At 39.9% G+C, this 24,608-nt stretch overlaps 2 protein-coding genes across 5 annotated transcripts in view; one reads left to right on the top strand and one right to left on the bottom strand.

The window, feature by feature from the left end:
• The window catches only part of LOC5503188, a 30,474-nt gene extending 15,170 nt beyond the window's left edge, over nt 1-15,304 (bottom strand). The window contains exons 1-14 of one of the 2 annotated variants that reach the window (XM_032371465.2): nt 15,011-15,304; nt 14,806-14,925; nt 8,613-8,657; nt 8,383-8,445; nt 8,065-8,171; nt 7,881-7,982; nt 7,682-7,767; nt 7,536-7,608; nt 7,416-7,443; nt 5,747-5,821; nt 5,469-5,561; nt 4,432-4,498; nt 3,654-3,775; nt 9-209 (exon numbers count right to left, since the gene is read on the bottom strand). In XM_032371465.2, the coding sequence (XP_032227356.2) occupies nt 9-209; nt 3,654-3,775; nt 4,432-4,498; nt 5,469-5,561; nt 5,747-5,821; nt 7,416-7,443; nt 7,536-7,608; nt 7,682-7,767; nt 7,881-7,982; nt 8,065-8,171; nt 8,383-8,445; nt 8,613-8,657; nt 14,806-14,925; nt 15,011-15,172 (1,344 nt within the window). In that variant the 5' untranslated portion in view covers nt 15,173-15,304. The remainder of the gene's footprint in view (nt 1-8; nt 210-3,653; nt 3,776-4,431; nt 4,499-5,468; nt 5,562-5,746; nt 5,822-7,415; nt 7,444-7,535; nt 7,609-7,681; nt 7,768-7,880; nt 7,983-8,064; nt 8,172-8,382; nt 8,446-8,612; nt 8,658-14,805; nt 14,926-15,010) is intronic. The other variant, XM_032371464.2, reaches the window with a different exon arrangement.
• Nucleotides 15,305-15,487: 183 nt separating this feature from the next.
• Nucleotides 15,488-24,274, top strand: LOC5503179 (mth938 domain-containing protein). 3 transcript variants are annotated; one of them, XM_032371476.2, is made up of 5 exons: nt 15,488-15,621; nt 16,328-16,432; nt 16,988-17,138; nt 23,397-23,492; nt 23,591-24,274. In XM_032371476.2, coding segments are annotated over exons 2-5 (390 nt in total). In that variant the 5' UTR covers nt 15,488-15,621; nt 16,328-16,430; the 3' UTR covers nt 23,732-24,274. The 3 variants fall into 3 exon arrangements, with proteins under 3 accessions (XP_032227367.1, XP_048580991.1, XP_032227368.1); XM_048725034.1 differs by lacking the exon at nt 16,328-16,432 and having other exon boundaries at nt 16,961-17,138; XM_032371477.2 differs by lacking the exon at nt 16,328-16,432 and having other exon boundaries at nt 15,489-15,621.
• Nucleotides 24,275-24,608: the final 334 nt, after the last annotated feature.

Raw genomic sequence — 24,608 nt, 5'->3', positions numbered from 1 at the left:
AACCTTACCTTGCTCAACATCATCCTGACACTTTGTGCAGAAGACTTGAGAGACAGGCGACTCGACTCAAATTCCACGTCACTTCCGGTATCAGGAGAGAATAGCGAGCCTCTCTTGCTGAGTGGGCTCCCTGTGGTAAGGGAGTTGCGTTTACTGGAATCGGACGCCGCCGACAGCTCGGACTTGAGCTCTTCGTTCTTCTTCTTGGCCTGGTAGGAGAATGAGGCCAGTTAAGAGCTGGGAACAATGAGGAAGGGATCTAACATAATTCATTTGGTTACGCAGGATTAGGCGCCTTTAGAGCTGAGTAACAAGTAGCAAACTCAAGTGCGAGGGAAATACAAGGTTAAATGGAAAACTACAGCAACTACCGTCATGCAGCGCGCGCTTTGCTTTGTGCAAGCTTATAAAGGCGTGCGCTGCATGACGGTAGTTCAGGTAGGTTTCTATGAATGCGCGCGCAAGGTTATAGTTGAAATGTCCTATCAGTGGCAAAATACAATAAATTTGCAATTATGACGGATTTACAATGCGTTGGAAGTCATATACCAACGTAGAGGGGAAGCAAAGAAAGTTTCTGTCCTTGCACGTGCATCAAAACGAGTTTAATCAAGTTAAAAGGCAGCTCTTTATAGAACAATAAGACACAAGTATGGAATAGATTAATCAATTAATTAGAAGTGCTGTATTAGGCTGTACCAATACGTTTCAAGGGCGTACAACAAATACGGAAAGTATAATATACTTAGTCAAAGAAATATAAATGCAACATGTGTCTGTGTCATGTTTATCGCGTCTATCCTTGGGTTATTCAGACAAAATCGACAGGAGGCCCAAGGGTATGAATGCAACGCAGCTTTGGACTGTTTTTCGAACCGTGCCCCGAGGCCTATAGGAACAATATCCAGAAAACATGGACGAAAAACATTGATCTTATTGACTCAAGAAGATGCGGTTAGTACAGTATTTTAACGATAATTCCAAATATCTCCACATATAACTTAAGTTAATACAAAAAACTCATTGGTCAAAGGTGTTGAAGTCTAGGATCTAAGTATTTGGATAGCGAGGGTATATTTTGGTTTAATATGGATGCTACCGAAAATATCGATTAAAAGTTTCGAAAGATTTACGCATGGGCTTTTACGAGTCTTTAAAGCTGTTTTAATAATTCTATAGAAGGATGCTAAGTGGTTAGGGTTATTAGTGTAATTTGGTTTGGGTTATTGGTGTAGTTTACTTAGGGTTATTGGTGCAGTAAATTTAGGGTTATTAGTTTAGTTTAGATAGGGTTTTGGTGCAGTTTGCTTTGGTTTATTTGTGCAGTTTGAATTGAGTGTACTAACAATATTAATATCACTCATCTCGGGGTCCTCTCGCTCAGGCAAACACAACTCGCAAGACAACATCTAAAACGAGTGATCGAACAGTATTAGTCGTACGAAATGGGGCGAAGCACGAACTTATTTCATTCATGGTATGTTAAGCCAGAATTAATACGCATTTAACAATACATGAGCAATTATTTGCGTAAATTATTCATCGATTTCCCCGACTGTTTTACGATGGCGATAGACTTAAATGGATTAACAATGAATAACTTAAAGATATCAAAAGAACATCTTGGATACCAATATGATTTAGGTTAGTTATGGTACATTTAGGTTTTATAAGCGAGCTGGACGTGGATCGTAGAAATAACTCCACCGTACGAAAAATAAACATTAGATTCAATCAACAGTAAACACAGCAACAATTTACAATCGACCAGACGAGAGGCAGCTCTCGAGACACAATATTCCTGGGGATCATTTGATAGACTTGGTTTGCTTTCTTTATAACAGTATCTTTGGTGTAGCAACAGCCTTCGATAAGCGTCGTGCAAGTTCTATTGGCCATTAAACTAACGAGCTGTGAATAGAGCACTAAACTCTAATTGATGAGTAAACACGCTGAAGTTATAACTCCAAGTCACACACGCACAGCACACACTCACCTTGTAGAGCCAATAGGCCCATCAATTGCCGTTCAACCTTGCAAACAGCGAGATTCGAGGCGATCTAGCGAGTTGAGATCTAGTGAACTGTGTGTCAGTAAACCGGTAATTGGAGCCGTGCTACATGAGAGCGCTTAGCAACCGAGAGGTCAGGGTATTGATTACGCTCGCGCTAGCCCCTCGAGGGGTCATTAGTGCGTCGCGCACTTGCCGCGGTCACGAGTCGGCTTGGCAGCTAGCGCCGCTTATGAGTTATTTAGCTCGCTTGACATTGATGATAATAACAATAGAAGATGATGAGCTCCGTCTAGGTCCACTAAATTATGACAGAAAGGAGACAATATACGCCTCGAACCTCATTTAACTTGTTAAGCAGGAATTGCGAAGTGCATTTCATTTAAACATAAACATTGACCGATCAAGTCATGCTCTAGATCGAGCGCTTTCTTTCCGAAAAAAGAAAAAAATCGGACCGGTAGGGGGGACCTTGGGAGTCGCACTCAAATACCGCTGGCCTCCGCGAACATAGGACTCCCCTTGCCTACGGTTTACGGTGTAAACAGGTAAATGATACCTTGGGGATCGCACTCGAATACCGCTGGCCTCCGCGAACATAGGACTCCCCTTGCCTACGGTTTACGGTGTAAACAGGTAAATGCCCCGTCTCCTACTCTGTCGGAGCGTCTCACTCGTCCATCGTTGTCTCTATTGTAAACTGTCTATCAAGGCGACTCTAACGTAGCAATGTCCACAAGTCACGCAAGGATGCCACATGATGGTATAGCAAACCCACTAAACTTTCACGTCACTTTTTGCAAATCGCCAAAAGCGATTCCAAAGGGGGACCGGATTCATTGTTCTAGCCGTGTACTTCCTTGTATTTCTTGTTATTTTCAAGCCAAATATATGAAAATAGGGGGCCCGCTTGGCCCACCCCTAGATCCGCCCCTGCCCTGGGCATTGCGTCCTACTGGTTCTATCATAGGTTCATTTGAAAGATACGTCTTCAACGCCTTGTTTTTGTTTTTTCAAGACAAAGTAAAATCACAAGCTTCGACAGAACAGTTAACTTCGAGACACCCTCGAAAGAGCACAACTTAGATGTCTCGTTCTCAAAATCCTATTTTCTAACTCAAACGATTAAAAGGGTTTCGTACACCGACAACTCCTGCACTTAGTTTCAAATTCCCGAGCGGTTTGTAGATGGCTGCAAGTGTAGATTATTACTTTTACTTTATTCCATGACTCTCGACTCTTTTTTCATCACTGCCAATTATCACTTACTGTTTCTACGAATCTCTCCTTTCTTATAAGTGTCAATTATCACTTACTGTTTCTATGAATCTCTCCTTTCTTTACGTGCCAATTATCACTTACTGTTTCTATGAATCTCTCCTTTCTCTAAGTGCCAATTATTACTTACTGTTTCTATGAATCTTTCCTTTCATATAAGTGCAAATTATTACTTACTGTTTCTATGAATCTCTCCTTTCTTATAAGTGCCAGTTTTCACTTACTGTTTCTATGAATCTCTCCTTTCTTATAAGTGCCAATTATCACTTACTGTTTCTATGAATCTATCCTTTCTTATAAGTGCCGATTATCACTTACTGTTTCTATGAATCTCTCCTTTCTTTACGTGCCAATTATTACTTACTGTTTCTATAACTCTCTCCTTTCTCTTGAGTGCGGTCTCGTGGTCTTGGTTCAAGTAGTACAGGGTCATCTCGTGTTCATGGCGGACCTTTTTCAACTCGCTGTCGTAATGCTGCTGCATCTCTACAAATGAGACAGCATCAATCACGTGTGAGAAAACTGGGCGAGTGATAACACTGATAACTGAACTTGCTCTCTCTATAAAGCCTGCACTCTTCACAGGCAAACATGTCCTGAATGTACTAATGCGCCATGGTACGCCGCCTGCCAGCCTGCCAACTGTGGAAGCACGGGTGGCCTTGTGTGTTAGCGCGTCGGCCTCTCACCGCTGTGGCCCAGGTTCGAATCCTGGCTTAAACTGGGGATTTTTCCGGGTTCCAGCCTTGATTCGAATTTGTGTCACAAGTGAGTTGAAGTTATTCTCCCGTGTTTCAAGTCTTCTCGGATAAGGACACTAAACCAGAGGTCCGTACGTCCGGACGTAAAAGAACCACTGGGGACGCAATAAACCCTGTGCCAGTGACTACCCCCAGTGACAGTGCTTACTAACCGAAGGCCATATGTTAGAAAACTGTATATTCGGTTAAATATGTTACCCTCGATAAACAAAGATTAAATTGAAAAACTGAAACTGGCTCTCTTGTGGGTTAATTCGGGAATTACTGTTTACCAACTAGAATTTTCTCATGGTTATACAACAGGGCAGGGGGGGGGGGGGGGGGGCAGATTAGCAGGCTACTGTATGGTATGCGTGTTTATCTGGCTATCTTGGTACACACCTGTGCGGACACTCTCCACATACTGCTGAAGGTCTCGTATCTTCTGTTCATATTCCTCCTTCTCTCTCTGCAGACAAACCGTATAAAGTAACACCTTAGTAATGCAGAAGCCCAAGCATATTTAGGGGAACAATATATGAATTGTTTAAGTATCGTTTTGGATAAAGATGGTTGCTTTGTGAAGAATGTATATTTTAGTTACTATAACGTCAAAATTATAGCGACATTCCCCAGCAAAAGCATCAAAATACTATTGAAGGGTTTTAGCTAGACGTAGAGCCTCGTGGGATACCACACCAGCAGAAATTTCTGCTGTCTTTTAATCACATTTCACACAACTATGTTGCACTTCTGTTTCTTCGTGTGGCCATAGTATCAGACGAAGATGGAGATACAAAATGACCAAGTTAAAGAAATTGGTAGTAGCAGGAAAAACAAAGAAGGAATAGTTCACATTGCAAAATCAAGATTATCTTGTTTTTGCTTTTAATGTGTCCTTCTATAAATACTATATAAAATACTACAGTAAATATGCAATCAGGGCAGCAGGGCTGTCAAAACAAAACGGCAACCGTTGGCTACTTCACATTATATCACCGGTTTCTGTTTGTCTGATGTTTTAAATTAATAATAGAAGCTAATGTTGCGTCAATCCTTACACAACCGGCTAGTTTTTTTAAAGCAACCACCTACTTCAGTACATTTCGAAAGCCCTGAGCCAGACTAAGGTAACAGGAGCCTTTCTGATTTCAAATGTCTGAGGCCTTGATACTGTCATATGTGTGTTATCAGCTGAGAAATAAAATTGCCATGTTATTCTTACTCAAGACCTTGGTGAAGTGAAAGTAACATGTGAGTTCTTTGGTACTAACAACAAGACGCCTGGAAACATCCAGCTCAACCTCCCTTCGATGCAAATCTAAGTCTTCCTAATATATCAAACAATAATCATCAATATCCACCTCCCGTATATGAAACATATTTACATTTACAGAGCTAGCTAAGTATCAGAATAGGGATAACTAGGATTGTAATACCTGGTTTTCTTCCTTGATTTTCTTTTGTCGTTCAAAGTCTCTGTCTTGCTTGTCCTCTATCTGAGCTATGTTTAGCTCCATTTCATTCATGGCCTACACACAGAAAAGGAAAGAGAAAAAGATTAAACACCACCCAAGGAGAGCATAGAAACCATGATTAGACATCACCCATGGACAAGTATAGCAGGAGAGCATAAAAACATTATTCTAGGACAAGTACTGTACATAAAGCACCCAGTCCTATAGTTCTACAGTTGACTACATGGCTTTGTACATACCTTTAAATGTTGCTGCAGCTCCAGATCTTTAGCTGCTAACTCAGCCTTTAGCTCATTAGCCAAGTCTGAAGCTTTCTGGGATAATTACAGAATGGATAGGTACCTTAGTTTACATATACACTTTACATCAAATAATTTGTTACATTGAGCAAAACTTAGCCTAATACACATTGCAATTGAGATCTAATGCACGATCTGTGACCCAAACATATATTTCGTTTATGCATAATGGCAATTTTGGCATTCAAACTTAAGGTTACGGTTTCTGTTCCCCCTAAAAAATGTCTAAAATGTTTATCTGCAAAAATGATTTGTTGTCATTATCTAGAGTACTAAAAACAAATAAAGTGGATTTGACTGACGCGAAAGATGTTATTAGGTGTGAATGTGTTGAAGTTAATATGGGACCTAATGACCTTTAGAGGCACATTACAGGGAAAGTAAAATGCACTAAAAAGCAACAAAATGTTGGTACTCTAGAATTTGTCTGATTTTCAGATAATTTGGCAGATGTATAGCGATAGCCTTGCTTCAAAAATTCTCATTTTTTAAAATTGTTTTATAATCAAAAGTTATTCTCGCCAAAAGGCCGGAAATAGCCAAAATTTACACCTGGCAACTTTGAAATAAAACAGCTCTTTTGGAAAACGATATAGATAAAATAAGATACCCTTTTGAAGATTGACATGTTCTGATGGAAATGAGACATATTTTGTTTGCACTAACATTTTTGCTAAAGACAGGGCTTCTGCCAAGTAATTTGGCTTTCTCCGCGTAATCCACACATTTCCGCGTAATCCCGCGTAATTTGGCTAAATTTTGTAAGACAAAACATTCAAGTGCACAGCTGATGTGTTCTTTTAGGGTTCTTACCTCTATTTCTCGTAAAAAAAGACAGATATTCTTCGTAAGAGTGCGATATTTCGAACTGAATTTCGAAAACTAATAAAATGACTAGGCGTTCTTTGCTAAACCGCGAAGGCCTAGGACTATGATGAAATACCTTTTTTAATTGGCTGGTGGCTAGGATTCAATGAAAACTCGCCTAAGATATTTTCGCGCAAAAAAATAAGCCTTTTCAAGTTATTTCGTGCGTTCCTTCGGTACAAAATGTAGTTTGGGCGTAACAGTTGATATTCCGTGTAATTTAGCGCTTAATTCAGTAAAGAATCGCGCAAAATTTTGATTTTTAAAGAAAAAGGGATTGCAAAATCCCGCGTAATTTAGCGCGTAATGATTGATTTTCCGCGTAATTTGGCGCGTAATTTAGCAAAGAATCCCACGTAATTTTGAGATTTTTTTCCGCGTAATTCCAGAAGCCCTGTAAAAGACAACAGCATGGTTAAGGGCCAGTTAGCAGGCTAGTGTGTAGAAGTGTTTCATTTTAAACTATTTCAAGTTGCTTTAAGTTTATTACAAATTAGAGTGATTGTAAGATATACTACATCATAAAAATTTTGCATATTTCGGCCCCTGACTAAAAAATAAAAAAAAACTCATCAAAGAAAAAATGCCATGGGTAGATGCTCAATTATATTATAAATCAAATTATATGCAGTTTGTTGCTATTGTCAAAAAGCTGGCGCGCACATTTTATTTCTAATGTGACACGAAGGTAAAGGTGAACCGTAACCTTAATAAAACCAGCCCCGTAATGCGTTTTACTTACTTTCCCGTTGTCAGCTTGTACTTTCAACCTATGAAAAGGAGAAATGGTTAGCCCATGAATTTCTAAGCTAACGTTTTGAATAAAACAAAATGAAAAGTAAGCAAAGAAGAAAAAACATACCTTTGGATCTCAACTTGCTTCATTTCCATTGACTTCTGCATCTGCCCTAGCTTATTTTCATTTTCATCTAGGTCTTAATTAAGGGGAAATATATAAAAAGTTGATGGAAATTACCCTTAAGTTAAAAATAGAAGAAATATATCTACCATTTTGAAGTTTTAACAGCTTCTCTGTAAGGGACATTATATCCTGATGTGACTGTTGCAATGATTTTTCCAATTTCTTTTTACCCCTACAATAAAAATAACAAATGACCAAAAATTATAGACATTAGAAATGAGCAACTCTTTCCTTTAACCATTTATTAGAGAATAGTAAAACATGTAAATTTACAGGTTTCCCTACTTCTTTGTTTCCTTAGGGTTGGCAAGCTCAAGAGCTTTCATTACATCTTTGGAAACCAAAGCCAGTCTTTCAGTGGCATCCTCCGCCCTCTTCAAGGCCTCCCTGAATATATCAATGTCACTTGATAAATACAGTAAGCAAGGTATAATAAAATAAACAAAACCAAATCCATATGGCTCCAGACCTGACTTGCTCCCCAACATCCTCCAGGTCAAACTCAATGGGCTCAAGCTCAAACTTATCATCATCAGCCATGTTCTGGGTAAAGAATTCTTGCAGCTGAGCCAACAGCTAAACCATAAAAAGAAAAAAAATATTTCAGTGTGAAGACAACATATGACTATATTATGTCATTATTACAACTCTAGTGCTCTTTTGCTTTATGTCACTAGGGGCTAACATTTGGAACATTAGTAAAACTACTCTTTGTTTTCAAAGGCATACCATTTCAACTACTACAAAGTTGTATTCAGGAAATTCTAATAAACCTTCATAATCTCACCTTTGCTCTCCTTCCACACAAGTTTTCATATCCAACAATAAAAACAGTCACATGCTGCTGGTACTGAAATTCAGAATGATGCATTAAAAAGAGACAGTGAGCAATATGTTCCAAGAAGATTAGTACACAAATGATTAATACCATTGTTTAAAAATTGTTGATAAAAAAACATTAATATTGGAGTGCATTTACACTAGAAAAACTTGATATCTTGAGATCAATCCACACACCTTTCTTTTTGCAACAGGATCACCAAGGATAACCATTAACTGGGTCTGCAGGAAAGATATGCATCAAAGATAGTCTTCAGACAGTGGTATAATAGGAGGGAAGGTTGCTGGTCATACAGTATTTTTATTTCCCATAAGTATTATTTAATACTACAGTAGACAGTGCATCTGGTAAAGTGCAGTCTGTGTGGTCCCACACTATCAACTAAAAAGTAAAAGTTCGTAGAGTATCTTTGGCTTCAAAAAGCTAAACGATTGATTATGAACTGCTTTGTTTCTTATTCCAAGCAAAATAAGATTTGTCCTGTGAATAAGATTATGTCAACTTGCCATTCCAACTCCAACTCAAACATCCTTAATTTTTCTTTTCCCAGTGAGAAATGTAAAACTATGTATTTGCATTAAGCTCATCTTATACAAAAGGTTCATAGATATGGTATTAAATCTGTTGATATCAATGAAACCAAATATTGTGCCAGGCTCTTCTTTGGCAGCATTATAGATCACAAATATACATTCCAAACAACTCAAACATCCTTGCTTTATTTCACTTGTTGCTTTTGTAAGATGGCATTTTACATGTGGTTCCTGTGTATGAATTTTGGTGCATGTAGTCCACTCAAGGTGGGTCTAGTTAAAGTGTATGAATCTAATTACACCAAAACAAAACCCTCAAAAAAACTTATTTGAGTGTGAAACATTATAGCCAAATTTATTGTTGTGCGACCTCCCAGAATCGAAAATTCCTTTCTTCATTTGGGTATAGCGCGTAGTCCATCAAACCAAACAATCAAAACCAGACAAACGGCCTCCAAAGCGTGTGTCTGACTATGTGCTACTCCCAAACGAGACATGGATTTTGGATTTGCCGAGGGAGCACAACAACAAATTTGGCTGTAAGTTTTTTCTGGGCTATACTGTAGGTAAAAATGTTTCTGTTGTATCTCTCCTCTTATTTTAAATTTACAGAAACATTGTTATTACTGTGGTCTTGGAGAAAATGACTAATATTACATATTTTTTTATACTTTTAGTTTCAAGCTGCATTTTTTAAAAGGTTGTCAATCTGTCTCCACTGCTTTCAGCCTATGGGTGAAATGCAAATGGTAGCATACTTTTCATGGCAGTATTCAACATTTTTTTCACCTGCTTCAAAAACAAAACCCCTGTTTATGAGAATGCAATGCACACAATGCAATGAAGGTTACATAAGGAAACTCGGAGGTTAACCTAAAAAAAGTTAAGAGTGTATCCAGGAGTGGACCAGGCAAGGGTGATACATGCCATCTCACCAATTTCAATGAAACTTGGTCAGTATCCACTAAACAACTCAAACTGCGGAAGTGGTTCAGATTTTGGAATAATCCGGGGGAGTTATGACCACCCCCCTGGTTGTTGGCCATAAATTCGGGAAAATCGCCTGAAATAAGTATGAAATGTTGACCCCACTCCTGGTCACGGATTACAAGGGAATTCCATAATGTTTTATGTGAGTAAAGATCCATCCTTTCTTGCTTCACAACCAAGGTTTCAAATCATTTGGAGAGACAGGTGCCAATCAAGGGCTACACGTGTCTACCATGTCACGCATGGTTTCGCTGGTCGGGCAAAATAGCTCAATTTCAGTGTCACATATCTCCAATGCGCAACTTTCTTTTCACAAACTGTTTTTACCATCACTCAAAGTTATCTTTAGACTTAACAAATCCGTAATAAAATTCTCGGGACTTGATATTTTTTTCCAACAGTAATTATTTTAATCATCCTACTACTCACTGATGATGGTATATAGAAAATTTCGAATTTCGTATAAAAAAACGCGGTTGTGATTCTTTGGCAACAATTCGCAGCTTATATGTTTGACAATTATACGTTAAGAATAAGTTAAGAACTGGGTTGCCATGGTTACAACAATAATGGGGGAATGTCAAATCCCATTTTGTTCTATATAAGCAAAACATCTGATATATCAGTTACCAGGGATCAAATTGTTTACTTAAAAATTGTTCACGACCTTATTCTTCTATTTATATAATAACGGCAAAAACTACCTTAACCTTCGGTTCGGACGTACACGCCAACGCATATCTCCACATCTACATATATTAGGGCGCTGCAGGGGGTCGTGACATTATCAAGAATTGGACAAGAAAAAGGCTGGCACCATCTTTGATTTGTCAGTAAACTGAATTTCCTAAAAAAGCTAGAAAAAGGGACAAGGTATGCTAACAATGCCATTCCAGTTGGGAATTTTAGACAAAAATCAGTAATATAGCTGCGCCATGTAACTCATGACGTTATAACTCATTTCAATAGCAGCCTGACACTACACAAAGTACATAAATAAACTACTAAAACAGCAAGGAGTGAATGTCTTTGAGAAAGTACATAGCTGTGTATCTTTAAAGCTCTAGCTCTCTCTGGATCTCGAGTCTTGTCTGCATTTGTTCAGCGTCTTAAACAAAGTCCTCTTTGTCCTGGTCGGGACTCAGATTTGCCTGATCAATGGCCAGTCGCCCACTCCTATAAAGAATGTACAATCTGCTGAAATATCGAGCAATCTGATCTGCGGAAAGCTCCCTTCCTTTTTTAACAGTTTCTTGCTGCTTGCATCATGAGCTAATTGCATCTTTGCACAGACATCTATAGCAGTCGCTATAGAATCTTGTTGCCTTATGGGTTGTCTTGAGCGCCCAACCAGCTTGGCATACAGGGCTGCTAGACGTAGATGGTGCATCTCGGCGACGTTTCCACTTGGCACTACCCTATGCAAGTAGCTACCAGTCATCTCACTTGTCGTTTCGCCCACTTCTTCTTTATGGTGTGCCGTAAGTAGACTCTCTTTCTTGTCGTATCAGATGCTTTCCTGTGTCCAGGTGGTTTTGAAGACTCTCAAAAGACAGGTATGTCTTTATACATCCATCTTCTGGACAGGAGAGTAGGCAGTGGTTGGTCTTGACGAGGTTGCCTGTGGACCGTTGATCTTAGAATGCCAGTTTGTTGCTGTCTACCAAATGGCAGACAGACAATTAGACGTGTTGCACCCTGGATTGGCCCGAACCGTCTTAGCTGCTCTGGCGTAAAACGTTTACCAGGCCCTACATTGTAGGCTTTCCAAGCTCGGAGATCTCTAGACTCAAAGCAGAAGTTGTTAAGAGCCTGGATATTTTATGGGCTTTCATGGTTTGGCTGTCCTCGTTGACCTTAACAACCGCTTCCAGGCATCCTTTTATTCCACCATACGACTACATTGCAACCTTCATGCCTTTGCACATTTGATGTCGTTTCCTTCGTTGATGAACCTTCGAATGTGACTCTTGACTGTAGCGGTGCGCTTGTCGCATACATCCTTTCCCGCCTGTGGGTCACTAGAATCATACCTGGCTACGTTTATGCCTGCGCGCTCCCCAATGGAGGGCAGGGACAGGACAAGGTAGGCAGAATGATAACAGCCCGAGGAACGCTTTGGTGAGGTGTGGTTTGGCAGCTTTAAGGGTTTCAAGGGTGTGCTTTATTCTTGAAGCAACCGCAAACTAGTTCAAATGCACGTATGTAGGTTGTGAAAATAATAGAGTAAAAATAATACATACTTTAGTCACACTGTAATTTATGGACCGAACATTTTGTTTACAGCTGGTTTCTGTCATGTTTCTCTTTGTGGTGTGCTGTGCGTGTAATATGCCCCCCCCATATAACTACAGGCTACATACGATCATAACAACCAAATGAGATTTATGTACAACGGGCTCTGAGAATTCCTTCGTTAATGCGGCGTTGTCATGGTAGCAAGGTAAAATGTATATACCTTATCCGAGATGTTACATAAAATATCACACGATCTTTAACATAAAGAGTCGAGTTTTCTATGAGTAACTAATCAATGAGGGGCGTAGCATGCTATGATTTGCCTTTTTTTAACATACCAGTCTCAGGCGCGTACACAGGGGGGCGCGCAGGGTGCACGCGCACCCCCCTTGGCGGCCAAAATGTGGGTCATTTTTTATTAAGGTATCTTCAAACGCTAGGCCTTTTCCATGTTACCTATGACAGCGCACCCACCCCTCAGCCAATCCTGGGTACGCGCCTGAGTCTCGCTGTGTTTCTCTGAACTGGCAGGTACAAATTTCATGGCCCAATTCATTATCAGGAGAACCTGGTTTGCGGTTAGGTTGTTAATGATATCGCTCTTCGCTACATCCTGTGTATAGGATAACTTAGTCAATCAAACCAAACAATCAAAACAAGACAAACCGCCCCCAAAAGCTTGTGTCTGACTATGCGCTATTCCCCAACGAGACAAGGATTTTGGATTCGCAGAGGTCGCGTAACAACCAATTTGGTTTAAAAAAAAAATGAAAATACTGCGATTGTGCGCGGCTGTGCACCATTTGTGACTGAATGTCTACCAAAGTCAACAAGATCTTGGCTCATGCTGTCACGCAATGATCAGTGAATCGTTCTTGTGTTGACCCCTGGTGTTGACTCACCTAGTACTTATTGTTTATAAAGAAAGCTGCTTTTTGAAATTATTATAAGCCATACATTTGATTATGTACTACGAGGAACTTGTATTTCAGAAACAAGATGTTTAACAAAAAGATGGTGCACCGATTTATCGATGTGCACTACACTAATTTATCGATTTTGCACAAAGAAGATATTTAGGTCCAGTCGTTGAAAAGTGCAAGAAGGATGTATTAGATAGCAAGACAAGATCATGTTGAGCTTGTAAGTAAATAGTTCAGTAGCCTCGAACAAAAAAACCGGCACTACTGGCACAAATGCGCTTTTCACTTAAATGTCGATTTGAAACTGACATTGTTGCAGTAACGTACATAATTCGTGACGGATATTTATTCGGATATTACCTTCAGTCAACACAGAACTTCATAACTTATATCTTCCATCATTTTAAAACACATAGGCTCCTAATTGACATTGTTGCAGTAATGTACATAATTCGTGAGGGATATTTATTCGGATATTACCTTCAGTCAACACAGAACTTCATAACTTATATCTTCCATCATTTTAAAACACATAGGCTGCAAATTGTAGCCCAAGAATCATTACTGCAATATTTTTTAATGTGAAATTTGATTTTTTTATGTACCATAATCAATAAGTAGTAAGGTGATTAAAATAATTTCTGTTGGAAAAAATACCAAGTCCCGAGAATTTTATTACGGATTTGTTAGGTTTGAAGATGAGTTTGAGTAATGGTATAAACAATTTGCGAAAAGAAAGTTGCGCATCGGAGATATTTGACACTGAAATGGAGCTATTTTGCCCGATCAGTGAAATCATGAGTGACATGGTAGACACGTGTAGCCCTTGATTGGCACCTGTCACTCCAAATGATTTGAAACCTTGGTTGTGAACCAAGAAAGGATGGATCTTTACTCACATAAAACATCATGGAATTCCCTTGTAATCTGTGATCAGGAGTGGAGACAACATTTCATGCTTATTTCAGGCGATTTTCCCGAATTTATGGCCAAAAACCAGGGGGGTGGTCATAACTCCCCCCGGATTATTCCAAAATCTGAACCACTTCGGCAGTTTGAGTTGTTGGGTGGATACTTCAATCTGACCAAGTTTCATTGAAATCGGCGAGATCGCATGTATCACCCCTGCCTGGTACACTACTGGATGCACTCTTAAAAGTTTAATTTTAGGGTTTGTACAATGTATCATACTAATAGTCTTCACTAGAGAAATGCACATTTCTTCTGTTGACAAAAAAAAAGAACGCTAAAATATTTTTGTAAATGACAGGTTATCAGATCTAAGATCTCCTACGTAAATCGTAGACATTATGAATAATTATATTGGGAGAATATAATTTCTTCAACACATGTGGAAATATATGATATCGAATATGGCTATTTTGGGAGACGGAGACAAGCCTATGATACTGAAACAACAGTTTTCAGTGCAAATCGACCTTAAAATGCGTCAGAGATAAACAAAGCAGCTTTTGAATCTGTCTGAATTACTTATTTCTCGACAACAACAAACCCTTAGGTCAATTATATATATGGACGCACAACTAATCCCGCGAGACTTTACCATATTGCCCGGCTTTGAAATCGCTAAAACTAGCAACGAAAACACAAAGGCACGCCTGTAATCTTGGGATTAATGTCTCATGTTGGCCGATAAAATTGTGGGTAAATTCAACAATCCTTACCATGTCATCGACGAATTCTAAAGTCGCTTGCTGTCGAAGAAACTCATCTGTAATTCGCTCTACTTCGGCTTTGTCGACCCCGGCGGATAATTTCTCGCTCAAATCATACGTATCGAGAGTCTAGAATAAATGGGAAATAAAAATATTATTTCTAGGAAGATCTGACGAGAGAATGTAGGGAATTTTTAAGGTTTTCTAGGCTCACCCGTGTGACTCGTTCTCTGATCTTTGTCAGCTCTTCTTGTGTTTCGGTGGCTTTTCTTAACGCTTGGGCTCGGGAATTAGCTTGTAAAATTGCTTGTGCAGGAGCATCGCCTCTTTCCGCCCTCTCTCCTATTCCTTGGATATTCAGCATTCGTTTTAACATTTTTAAGCGTCAGTTTGATGCGTTAGTTAAGCTATTTTACGGCATTTTCCGAAGAGTTTACGTTTGGGACCAGGGACACAAGTGTTGTGTTCTCTGTCTGTTGCTGTGTGACACAGTCATTTTAGCTCATTTGCATACTAGATATATTCAGACACACAAAAATTTAAAGGTATATGTATAAAATTAAAAAAAAAAACCAATTTATGATAGAGTGTCTAGCCATCAGAAAGCCCCTTTTTATTTTATGAACGGGATCTTATTTTGATGGGGTTTGCTTTATTTTATTGTAATGCCAGAGGTCACGGTTCTCCTGTGGATTTTATAGCATGAAAGACTAGGGCGAATAGTGTTCATTTATATAGTTCGGAGCGCGACATTGGAGAGGCGACTTTGCATCTCTAGCCCTCTGGTCGTGGTTGTTTCTGTTCATTTAGTTACTCAGCTAAAAGGTAAGCTTTTCCTTTTTCATAATATTGTTTTGCAATGATATGATAGCTCTAAAACAACGTGCATAATAGAATGTATAGTGATGTTTTCAAGCAGTTTGCTCTGGTATGTTTATGTTATCCCACAATCACAGAAAATGATATCCATCCAAACTTATTTGCATTTCCATTGTATTTATTGCGTCGTTCTATAGAAATCAAGGTATTCTGTAGTGCCCCCTCCCCCCAACCCCCTCCCAACTCTCAAGTTCTTAACCCATTGACTCCTGGCTTTCCACCAGTGCTTTGTGGTTCCATTTTTAATCCCTCGTTGCTGTGCTAATGCGAGCAGAAATTGATGGTTGCTTGTATTTTTCATAAAAATACAGCTATGAGCATAATGGGAGAGTGCCTTCATCATATAGGTTATTTTGGCACAATTGAGTGCTGTGCTTATGGATATTTGCAAGCAAAGTTGAATTAATGGTGATTTTTTCTTGTTTGGCTTTGCCTGGATGAGAAAATAATTTTAATGAATCACCACAGCTCTCCTAAATGCTGTATTTTCTGAAACCAAATTGATTCCAAAATTGTTTACATTGCTATTCTGGGTCTGTATGATCTGGAATTTATTTGTTTGGCTTTGGGGTGAAAAGACTTATAAAAAAACGTCTGACTTTATGAGAGGAGTGTTGACTGGCCCTTGTGAATTTTTCCCTTGATCTCCCAGAATGCCTTGCAGTCCGTAATGGCACCCAAGTGGTTTCACAAGCCTTCAAGGAGTGAATATTGTGTTTTGAGGCCATGGAAATGGACCTGGAGGATCAGAATAAATGTATCTATTTGTGTATTGAGCTGTGTTTGCTGTTCTCTCTCCCTTGTGTGGTATTTTGAGAGTTTTGTTAAGAGGGGTGATTCTGCTTTTTTTCCCTTGTTTGATTCGAAATTTGTCAAAGAACCTGAGCTATTATTTGGCTAAAGATTAGTTGCTATCACCTTGGTTGGATGCATATCTTCAAGACCATTTATCCCTTAGACTGATTCCTGAGTATTATCATCTTGTTGTGTTTATTTTGCAATTATGAATTGTGTGAAAATGTGTGAAACAAGGATCAGTAATGTTTAACATAAGTGCAAAAACTGCTAAATTTTAATCCTCTCTGACAACTCGACAAACACTAAATAGAGACTGGAAAACTTTTAAAGCAAAAAGGGTTTCGTTATTTTCATGGGCACACTCTTCATGTCATTTTTTGCAAGCTTGCCAACGGGCGCCCAAGCTTATAGTTACGAACCTACTCTCGTTACGCAGCGTTATAATTATTTGAATTATTTAAATCATTATCAGTAAACTTTTTTGTAGTTGGAAACAGCGCCTTCTTTGCTATAGGTTCATACAAATGTCTGCAGAATGCCACCCCTCCCCCCTGGTGGACAAGTTGTCTTGGGGTCACATGACCATTGGATGTCAGAGCTACAAAGACTGTAAAGTGTGGCCAGGTGGCAGTAGGGCATGGGACTGGAACGAGACAGGGACAAAGGCAAGTATAGCAATATGATTACAGCATCAACATTTTTTAATTGATATTTTCTTAGAAGGGGGGCTCATTTTGAGAGAGTTTCATTTTATTGCTGTTGTGTCATTCTTTGGAAAATGCTATTAGGGAAAGGTCATTATTTATCGGGGGAAGGGCTGCTAAGTTTAATTTTTTTCCAGTTAAAAAATTGGGACCCTCCCCCAATCTAAAGCACAAAAATGGTGACCCTCCCCCCAAAAGGTGACCAAAAATTAAGGCCCTACCCAAGAACAAAACAAAAAAAGAACTAAAATTATTGTGTGTGTGTGGGGGGGGGGGGGGGGGGAATTTTACATGAATCGAAATTTGTAAATTCATTGATGGAAGTTAATAAAACCAAATAAAACTGTAAAAGATGAAAACTATAGAGTCCACACTTTAGGGTATAATAATTTTCAAAGCCAGCCAAACAAAAGTCATGAAAGAGTAAGCAGAAGGCATCTCACCTTAATTAATCAATTTTGTTGGGGGTCTGGGGTTCTCCCCAGAAAAAATTGAGATTCCAGACTTTTAGAAGGCTTGGAAATTTTTCAGAATGCCTGTTCAAAAAATAAAGCCCTCCCCTAAACCCTGTATCAGGTGGAGATATAAAGATTGCGGTAAAAGTTGTAACCACACAACGTTCTTCAGCAATAACTAAGAAGACATGGAGACGGGAACCGGTTTAGCGCGCGCATATGTTTTCTCATGTAATTTGGTTGACACCTCGATCTACGTCACAAATGACTGGACCCGGGCCTTTCCGTTCACGGCCTTTTTTCCGAAGGTTGACCAAAATACCTCAATATTAAATATTTTATTCGCGCGAACGCGTGTTTTATAGGGTCCATACGAACCACATATTATTTGGAAGATGAAAATATAAAGAATTGACAAAGTCTATCAACTCTGAAAGGTTATATGGACTCTAAGATATTTTCTTAGAAGGGGGACTCATTTTGAGAGAATTCCATTTCATCGCTGTAGTACCATTCTTTGGTAAATGCTATTAATTACTTTAAGATATTTTCTGAGAAGGGGGACTCATTTGGAGAGCATTTCATTTTATTGCTGTAGTACAAAAGATTTTCAGGAGGTTCGAGAAGTCTGTTATTAAAAGAACACATAGTTACTCATCAATAACATTAAAGGCTATTACTGCGTTCCTAAATGGCAAATAAATAGTAAATGAAATTAAATAAAAATGAAAAGTAATAACGTGCATTGGGAAGGGAAGACGTTGACTCTAGGCATTTAGAATAGGTTGTGCATTGCGCCAGTATGGCTGTTGGCCCGCGATGTTCGGTCAGCGGGCTTGTGTAAGAGTTTAGGTCGTTCCCGACCTGGGGCCTCATGGCCGCCATAGTGGGATTATTGCTGTGGTGATTAAACCTGACTTTGTGTCACTTTAAACTTATGGCGTGGTGGCAGCGGTGGGATTATGGACTGTTAATCTCCCGGCCTTCCAACGGAGAAGGAGTATGGCTCTACATAGTGGCATTAAGGACGGTGGCAAGAATTTTGCAAGTCACGCCTGGCGAGCGCGTCCTTGGAAGCAGCTTAGTCACGAACCACGTGGTGATGGCGACCATGAGGCCCGTGCCGTGTTCCAAGTTTATTTCCTTAATTTATTTGATTTGACAGTTTGGTCATTCCGCGAAGAAAAGTCAAGAGTCAGGGCTCGTGTTAGACTGATCTTGGACGTCTGAAGCACTGACAATACCAATGCATTTACGTTCGACATTAGTGTTTATTTGCGAACGCGACTTGGACATTGACATTCCTTCGGGATAGCAAGACAAAACTTGCGAACCCTGAGAGCAAAACAAGGCTTCTCGAACTAACCCTGCAAGTCGTCTGAAGCGCCGACAAGACCCATTTATTTACGTTCGTTTGTGTTTAGTTGCGAGCGCGACTATATCCCTTCGGGAAAACAAGACAAAGACTTGTGAACCATGAGAGCAAAACAAGGCCTCTCAAACCAACTCCGCAAGTCTTCGACGTGCTGACAACATTACCGAGACATTACTGAGGATTTTACCTGTTTTCTTTGCGAGGAGGAACACCGCCTGACATTGGACGAAGTCAAGTCATCAAGAACTGCGGTGAAGTGGGTCTAAGCCACTACTTATGTACTCTTCGAACTTTATTTATTTTGGACACTTATCTTATTTGGGTTTATTTGCCCTCTGCGGGCGAACTTTGACTCTATAGCACTGACTTTAATTGACTACTCCTTAATTCAGTATTCGTTTTATTTCAGGATTTCTTATTTATAGTTTAAGCCTATCCACATTCCATATTTTGTTATCATGTGTAGTTCACCTGTTTCACCCAGCTCACCTCCATTGTAGATGTATTTCCATATCCTTGGTGCATGTGCGCATATTATCAGCCCACATCTGTTTCCATGCCTGTTTTTGTACCCTATTTTGCCTATTTGTGGATCACACCCCCTTTTATGGTGTAATAGTGTTTCTGACATTGTGTATCCCTCCATATTATTTTCACATTTGTTATGTATCCCTCACACTGTATTTGTCATGTTTTGTAGCATCAACCCCACTGTTTCGGTGAGTCTCATATCATTTTGGATATTTTTGTCCCTACATTCCACTTCACATCTGTACTGCATTAAGTCTGTCTCACAACATTTTGTTTGCCAGCACATGTTTTTATCCAGCCCAGATGTGTATTCATTATATCTAAAGTTAGTGGTAACACAATTGTTTACACGTCCTGCCTCATACTGTGTTCATATTCACACCTTGTGCTCTGTGGCATATATGTCCCCACACATGTGTGCATCATATCATGTCCCATCTATCCCTATGCACACAGTCTGTGTTGTTATCACATATACTTACACTCCATATTTGGTTCTGTGCCCCTGTTTTTACACTGTACCACATTGTTATTTCATTCCACTGGCATACCAGATAATTGTAAACCAGCACATACCACGCATTTCACATCACATTATCATAGCCACGCTCATGCGCCTCATTTTGTTTGTGTACTCATTTGTGCATGTACTTGCCTCCTTTTTTTTGTAACTAGCGGGGAAGGTAGAGGAGGAGAAAAAAAAAAGTGGTCACCCCCAACCCCATACATGGTACTGCCGGTAGCCATGTATACTAGTGTTACTATGTAGTCATGTATATACATCTGTATCCACAGTGCGTAGCCATGCATGTCATCACACTGTGCGTATGTAACCCCCTGTGTATGTACACCTGTAATCACGCTAAGTAACCATGTATGTCATCACACTGTGTGTATGTAACCCCTGTGTATGTACACTGGTAGCCACACCATATGACCCTGTATGCCATCACTCATGTGTGTATGTATCCATGTATATGCACACTTGTATCACCCGTTACCATAGCCATGTGTGTGTGCCCCACCTCATTGTGCCTTGCTATACATTCATGCATTTGATATTTTTGTTACCAGTCCGCATTGGTCTTGACTTGTGCAGAGTGTGTTACATTTTATGTTAATCTGCACTCACTGTAGCGTAGGATATTGTTACGCGCCATACCTGTATCTTCCATCTGATTCGTAACGCATGTAAACAGAAAGGAAAAGAGGTTGCGCCAGTATGGCTGTTGGCCCGCGATGTTCGGTCAGCGGGCTTGTGTAAGAGTTTAGGTCGTTCCCGACCTGGGGCCTCATGGCCGCCATAGTGGGATTATTGCTGTGGTGATTAAACCTGACTTTGTGTCACTTTAAACTTATGGCGTTGAATAATTTGAGTTACTGACCAAGTTTTCCATGTCAATTGTCCTGCATGTCTGCCATCTCGATAAAGCTATTGACATAGTCACTTTTTTAAAAGGCTTCTCATTAACTTGTTCATTCTCATTCTGAACTTAGTACTTGCGATAAAGTAGATAAAGGGATTCACACTCGGCTTGACCAGTAACAATGTCAGTACAAGTATCGGCAGAAGAACCACCCTGACCTGCCTCACCTGGTCCGTGCCAATCGCCTGTACACAAACCGCCAACAGGGCCTGTTCTGCACATTCCACCACAAGCCCGCGTACATTTAAGTATGAAGCATGAACATTTAAAATATCTACGAAATGTAAAGAAAACAAAAAAAAAGTCTTTAGTTGATCACATAATTATAATGAAATACAAAAAGAACAAATTCTTTAGTGCTAGATAAAGCTAAGTTCAAATAAATCAAGCTAGGCAGTTCAGCAGAGCAAAGGACTAAGGGGCAGACGATTGTGAGTAACAATAGCTAATGCTTCTATATTGACTATAGTTGACGATGTATGTGTTTATGGAATGGACATTATAATAGTGCAAAATCCAAGTCTTCATAACGCCGCAATGGGCAAAATAGGGCCAACGGTACATAGCTTAGTAGAAGAGTCAGTGTTACAATGAGAACTGTTTTCAGTGCTTTACGTTCTGGCACAGTGTTCAGTGCCGGATTGAAACGTTTGTTTTCGGCGGCAATTGCTACAGATTGGGAGATAAATAAAATGCGAATGTGCATGTATATCACGAAAACGCATAGAACAAGGAGATACAACAACGCATAGAACAAGGAGATAGCCGAGAAAGCCTTGGAGAATATGGCACAAGGAAGATCTAAGTGAGTGATAGTGCTACAGACGCCCCCATGAGATGGCGATGGCCGTGTATGTCTTCTTCTTGGTAACCATAGCGTGGTATCGAAGCGGATGGACTATCGCTATGAATCGATCCATGGTTAAAAGGCACAGTGAGGTAAGCCCTGAAGCACAGTCACGTTAGCGGATAAGTCGAGAAATATGCGTGCGTCACTCTGACACTCTGTGCGTATGGCTGACGTGAGACGACAATGATCCCCCCTGCATGGGATATCTGGACTACTAGACCCGTGAGGACATCGTTCACAGGAAGGCTAAGAAGGAGCAGGTTGGCGGGAACTCGTAGCTCACTCTTGTGCGATAGTTATTATGACAAGAGAGTTGCCAACGATAGACATCACTGGTAGTAGGATGTTCCCGACGACTAGAAAAACGGTAAGCTTTGAGCTCTCCCTGGCGAACTCTTGGTAAACGTGAAGGTGATTTTCCTTTTAAGGAAGAACTCGGCGAAAGCGTCGAACGCATGGACGTCCTTGGTGGCATAGACATGTTTTTCGGTAAAACTCTTAGATCCGACATCGTGAGTCTGTTCGCTTCGTCTGTATGTACTGCTTACCGAAAGAGTTGTTTTTATAATGGTCCTGGCTCGTGTGTCATTCAAAAATTTCCTCACGTTTTTGCTTCGAAAAGGTAACAATAGTATAAAGCACGAAACCACGAGAATTAACCAATTTATACTTGCTACCTTCATCTTTGATTAAGAAAAAATGCATGTTTATCATAGGCTTAATTGATTTAATGGACCATTTTTTTTCAATTGAAACTTTAGCTATATAAAAGGCATCGTGCAATAGATGAAAAGGGTTGTTTTACATTTACCATTCCATTTCTTTTAACACTCATATCTTCTTATGCGGTGCTTTAATGGGACAGAACTAGAGCAAAACAGAGCGGATATAGATAAAAAGGGTTGTTTAAGGAAAGGTATACGTTCCAGAACAGAGGGTCAAAGCAGGGTATGGGGCACTGGGGGCACGCCCCCAATTTTTTCAAAAATAACGGATGAATTACTATTAAAAGCGTTTTATTTTCGAGCTTGTGTGGGCCTTTGAGCAAGCTCCTATAAAATGTTGGCATAAAAGCCATAGAAATTGCACTTTCACCCAACATTTTACTTATGTTTTAGTATACACGTTTTGTACGGTCATCACGTACACGTCAGGAGGTTCTTTTATGCGCCACTCCACCACAAGAATCTGATTGCATCTTGGTCTTTCTCTCTCACCTTCACCTTATGGAACATTTCCTCCACATCCGCAATGCTTGTTATCACTTCCTGCTCACCTACTCAGTCGCTAATGAGATGCATTTGTGTCGTGATGGGGGTTATCTTGGGCCATTACCGAACACCCTATTTTTCTGTATAATTACCATAGATGTATTTTCTTTGGCACAACGAAAGGTTACTTCATTAAAGCATTGCACTGATAGACAATGCTTGTGTGCATTAAATTAATTTTATTTACGTGTATTGTTGTCTGACTGGCTTAATGCGAATTTTTTTTAAACTTTTTTGTGAGACGCGAGGCAGCCGTTTTAGAAAGGGGATGTTATTCGAGTTAGTTATTTTTTTAAACCTTCGTTTTTAGCATAATCCAGGGGTGCAGCCTGCAGATATTGAAGACATCCTCACAAGCAAAGTCCAAATTCTCGTGATCAGCCGAGGGATGAACGGAGTCTTGAAGGTAAACTACGGATTTTCCCCACCGTCTGTTAATTCATCCTTTATCCATCTACCTGCTTGCCTTCGTGTTCCCATCATTTGAATTGTATTGTTCTACAGGTACCGCCTAAGACAGTACAATTTGCTGAAGCAAGAGGCGTTGAAGTTCTTGTGCACTTGACTGAAGATGCTGTAAAGAAGTACAATCAATTAGCAATACAAGGTGCCAGGGTAGGAGGCGTCTTCCATTCGACTTGCTAGATGACAATCGATGTGCTGATCTCTCTTTAGCCCAGAATGCTGTAAAGGAGTGCAATCATAGTTAGCAAAAGAATCTGACCTTCCACTTGTTAGATGACAGCCTGGTGTGGTCTCTCTTCAGCCCTGGAATGCTGTAAGGGATGAGTTGTAATAATAGGATAGCGAGAACAAGGTGCTAGGATGAGAAGCGTCTTCCACTTGTTAGGTGAGAACCTTGGGCATTCCTCTCTATTTAGCCCATGATACTGTAAAGAAGAACAAGTTAGCACGACAAGATGTTACTGTAGGAGGCGTTTTCCATTCCAGTTGCTCTCTGTTTAGCCCATGCTATAAAGGAGGATAAGGTCAAGGGTGTTAGGGAAGGAGACGTGATGAGAAAGTAAGAGCAGATGGATTTTAAATATACTATAAGCAAGACTATTAGCCCATGATACTGTAAAAAAGAACAAGTTAGCAAGACAAGTTGTTACTGTAGGAGGCGTTTTCTATTCCACTTGCTAGATGACAGCCGAGTCCATTAAACTCTCTGTTTAGCCCATGCTATAAAGGAGTATAAGTTGAGGTCAAGGTGTTAGGGAAGGAGACGTGATAAGAGGGTAGGGGTAGATTTTAATATCACGAGGGAAGGAGACGTGATAAGAGGGTAGGGGTAGATTTTAATATATTAATATATTATTATTCTAATATATTATTAGCTAGAATGAGTCGTGTGTAGGAACTGATCCAGGCCGCTGTTGTGAGTCGCTCTTGCACCGGCAAAATTCCTGGGACCGAGCCTAAAGCATGTGACGTCCTAACTGACCCTCAAGCAATCACTTGCATCATAATGTGATATCTTATTTATAAGATCTTAAAGATAGAAGTAATTAGTAATCAA

Source organism: Nematostella vectensis, chromosome 3 (assembly GCF_932526225.1).
Source record: "Nematostella vectensis chromosome 3, jaNemVect1.1, whole genome shotgun sequence".
NCBI lineage: Eukaryota > Metazoa > Cnidaria > Anthozoa > Actiniaria > Edwardsiidae > Nematostella > Nematostella vectensis.
Note: the sequence above shows the minus strand (reverse complement) of the source record. Positions and strands in the feature narration are given on the sequence as shown.

Excerpts from the sequence above, each read along its gene's own strand:
- LOC5503179 (XM_032371476.2), top strand. Across the intron at positions 17,139-23,396 it reads GGAACGAGACAGGGACAAAG|CATAATCCAGGGGTGCAGCC; the intron begins GCAAGTATAGCA and ends CTTCGTTTTTAG. Across the intron at positions 23,493-23,590 it reads GGATGAACGGAGTCTTGAAG|GTACCGCCTAAGACAGTACA; the intron begins GTAAACTACGGA and ends ATTGTTCTACAG.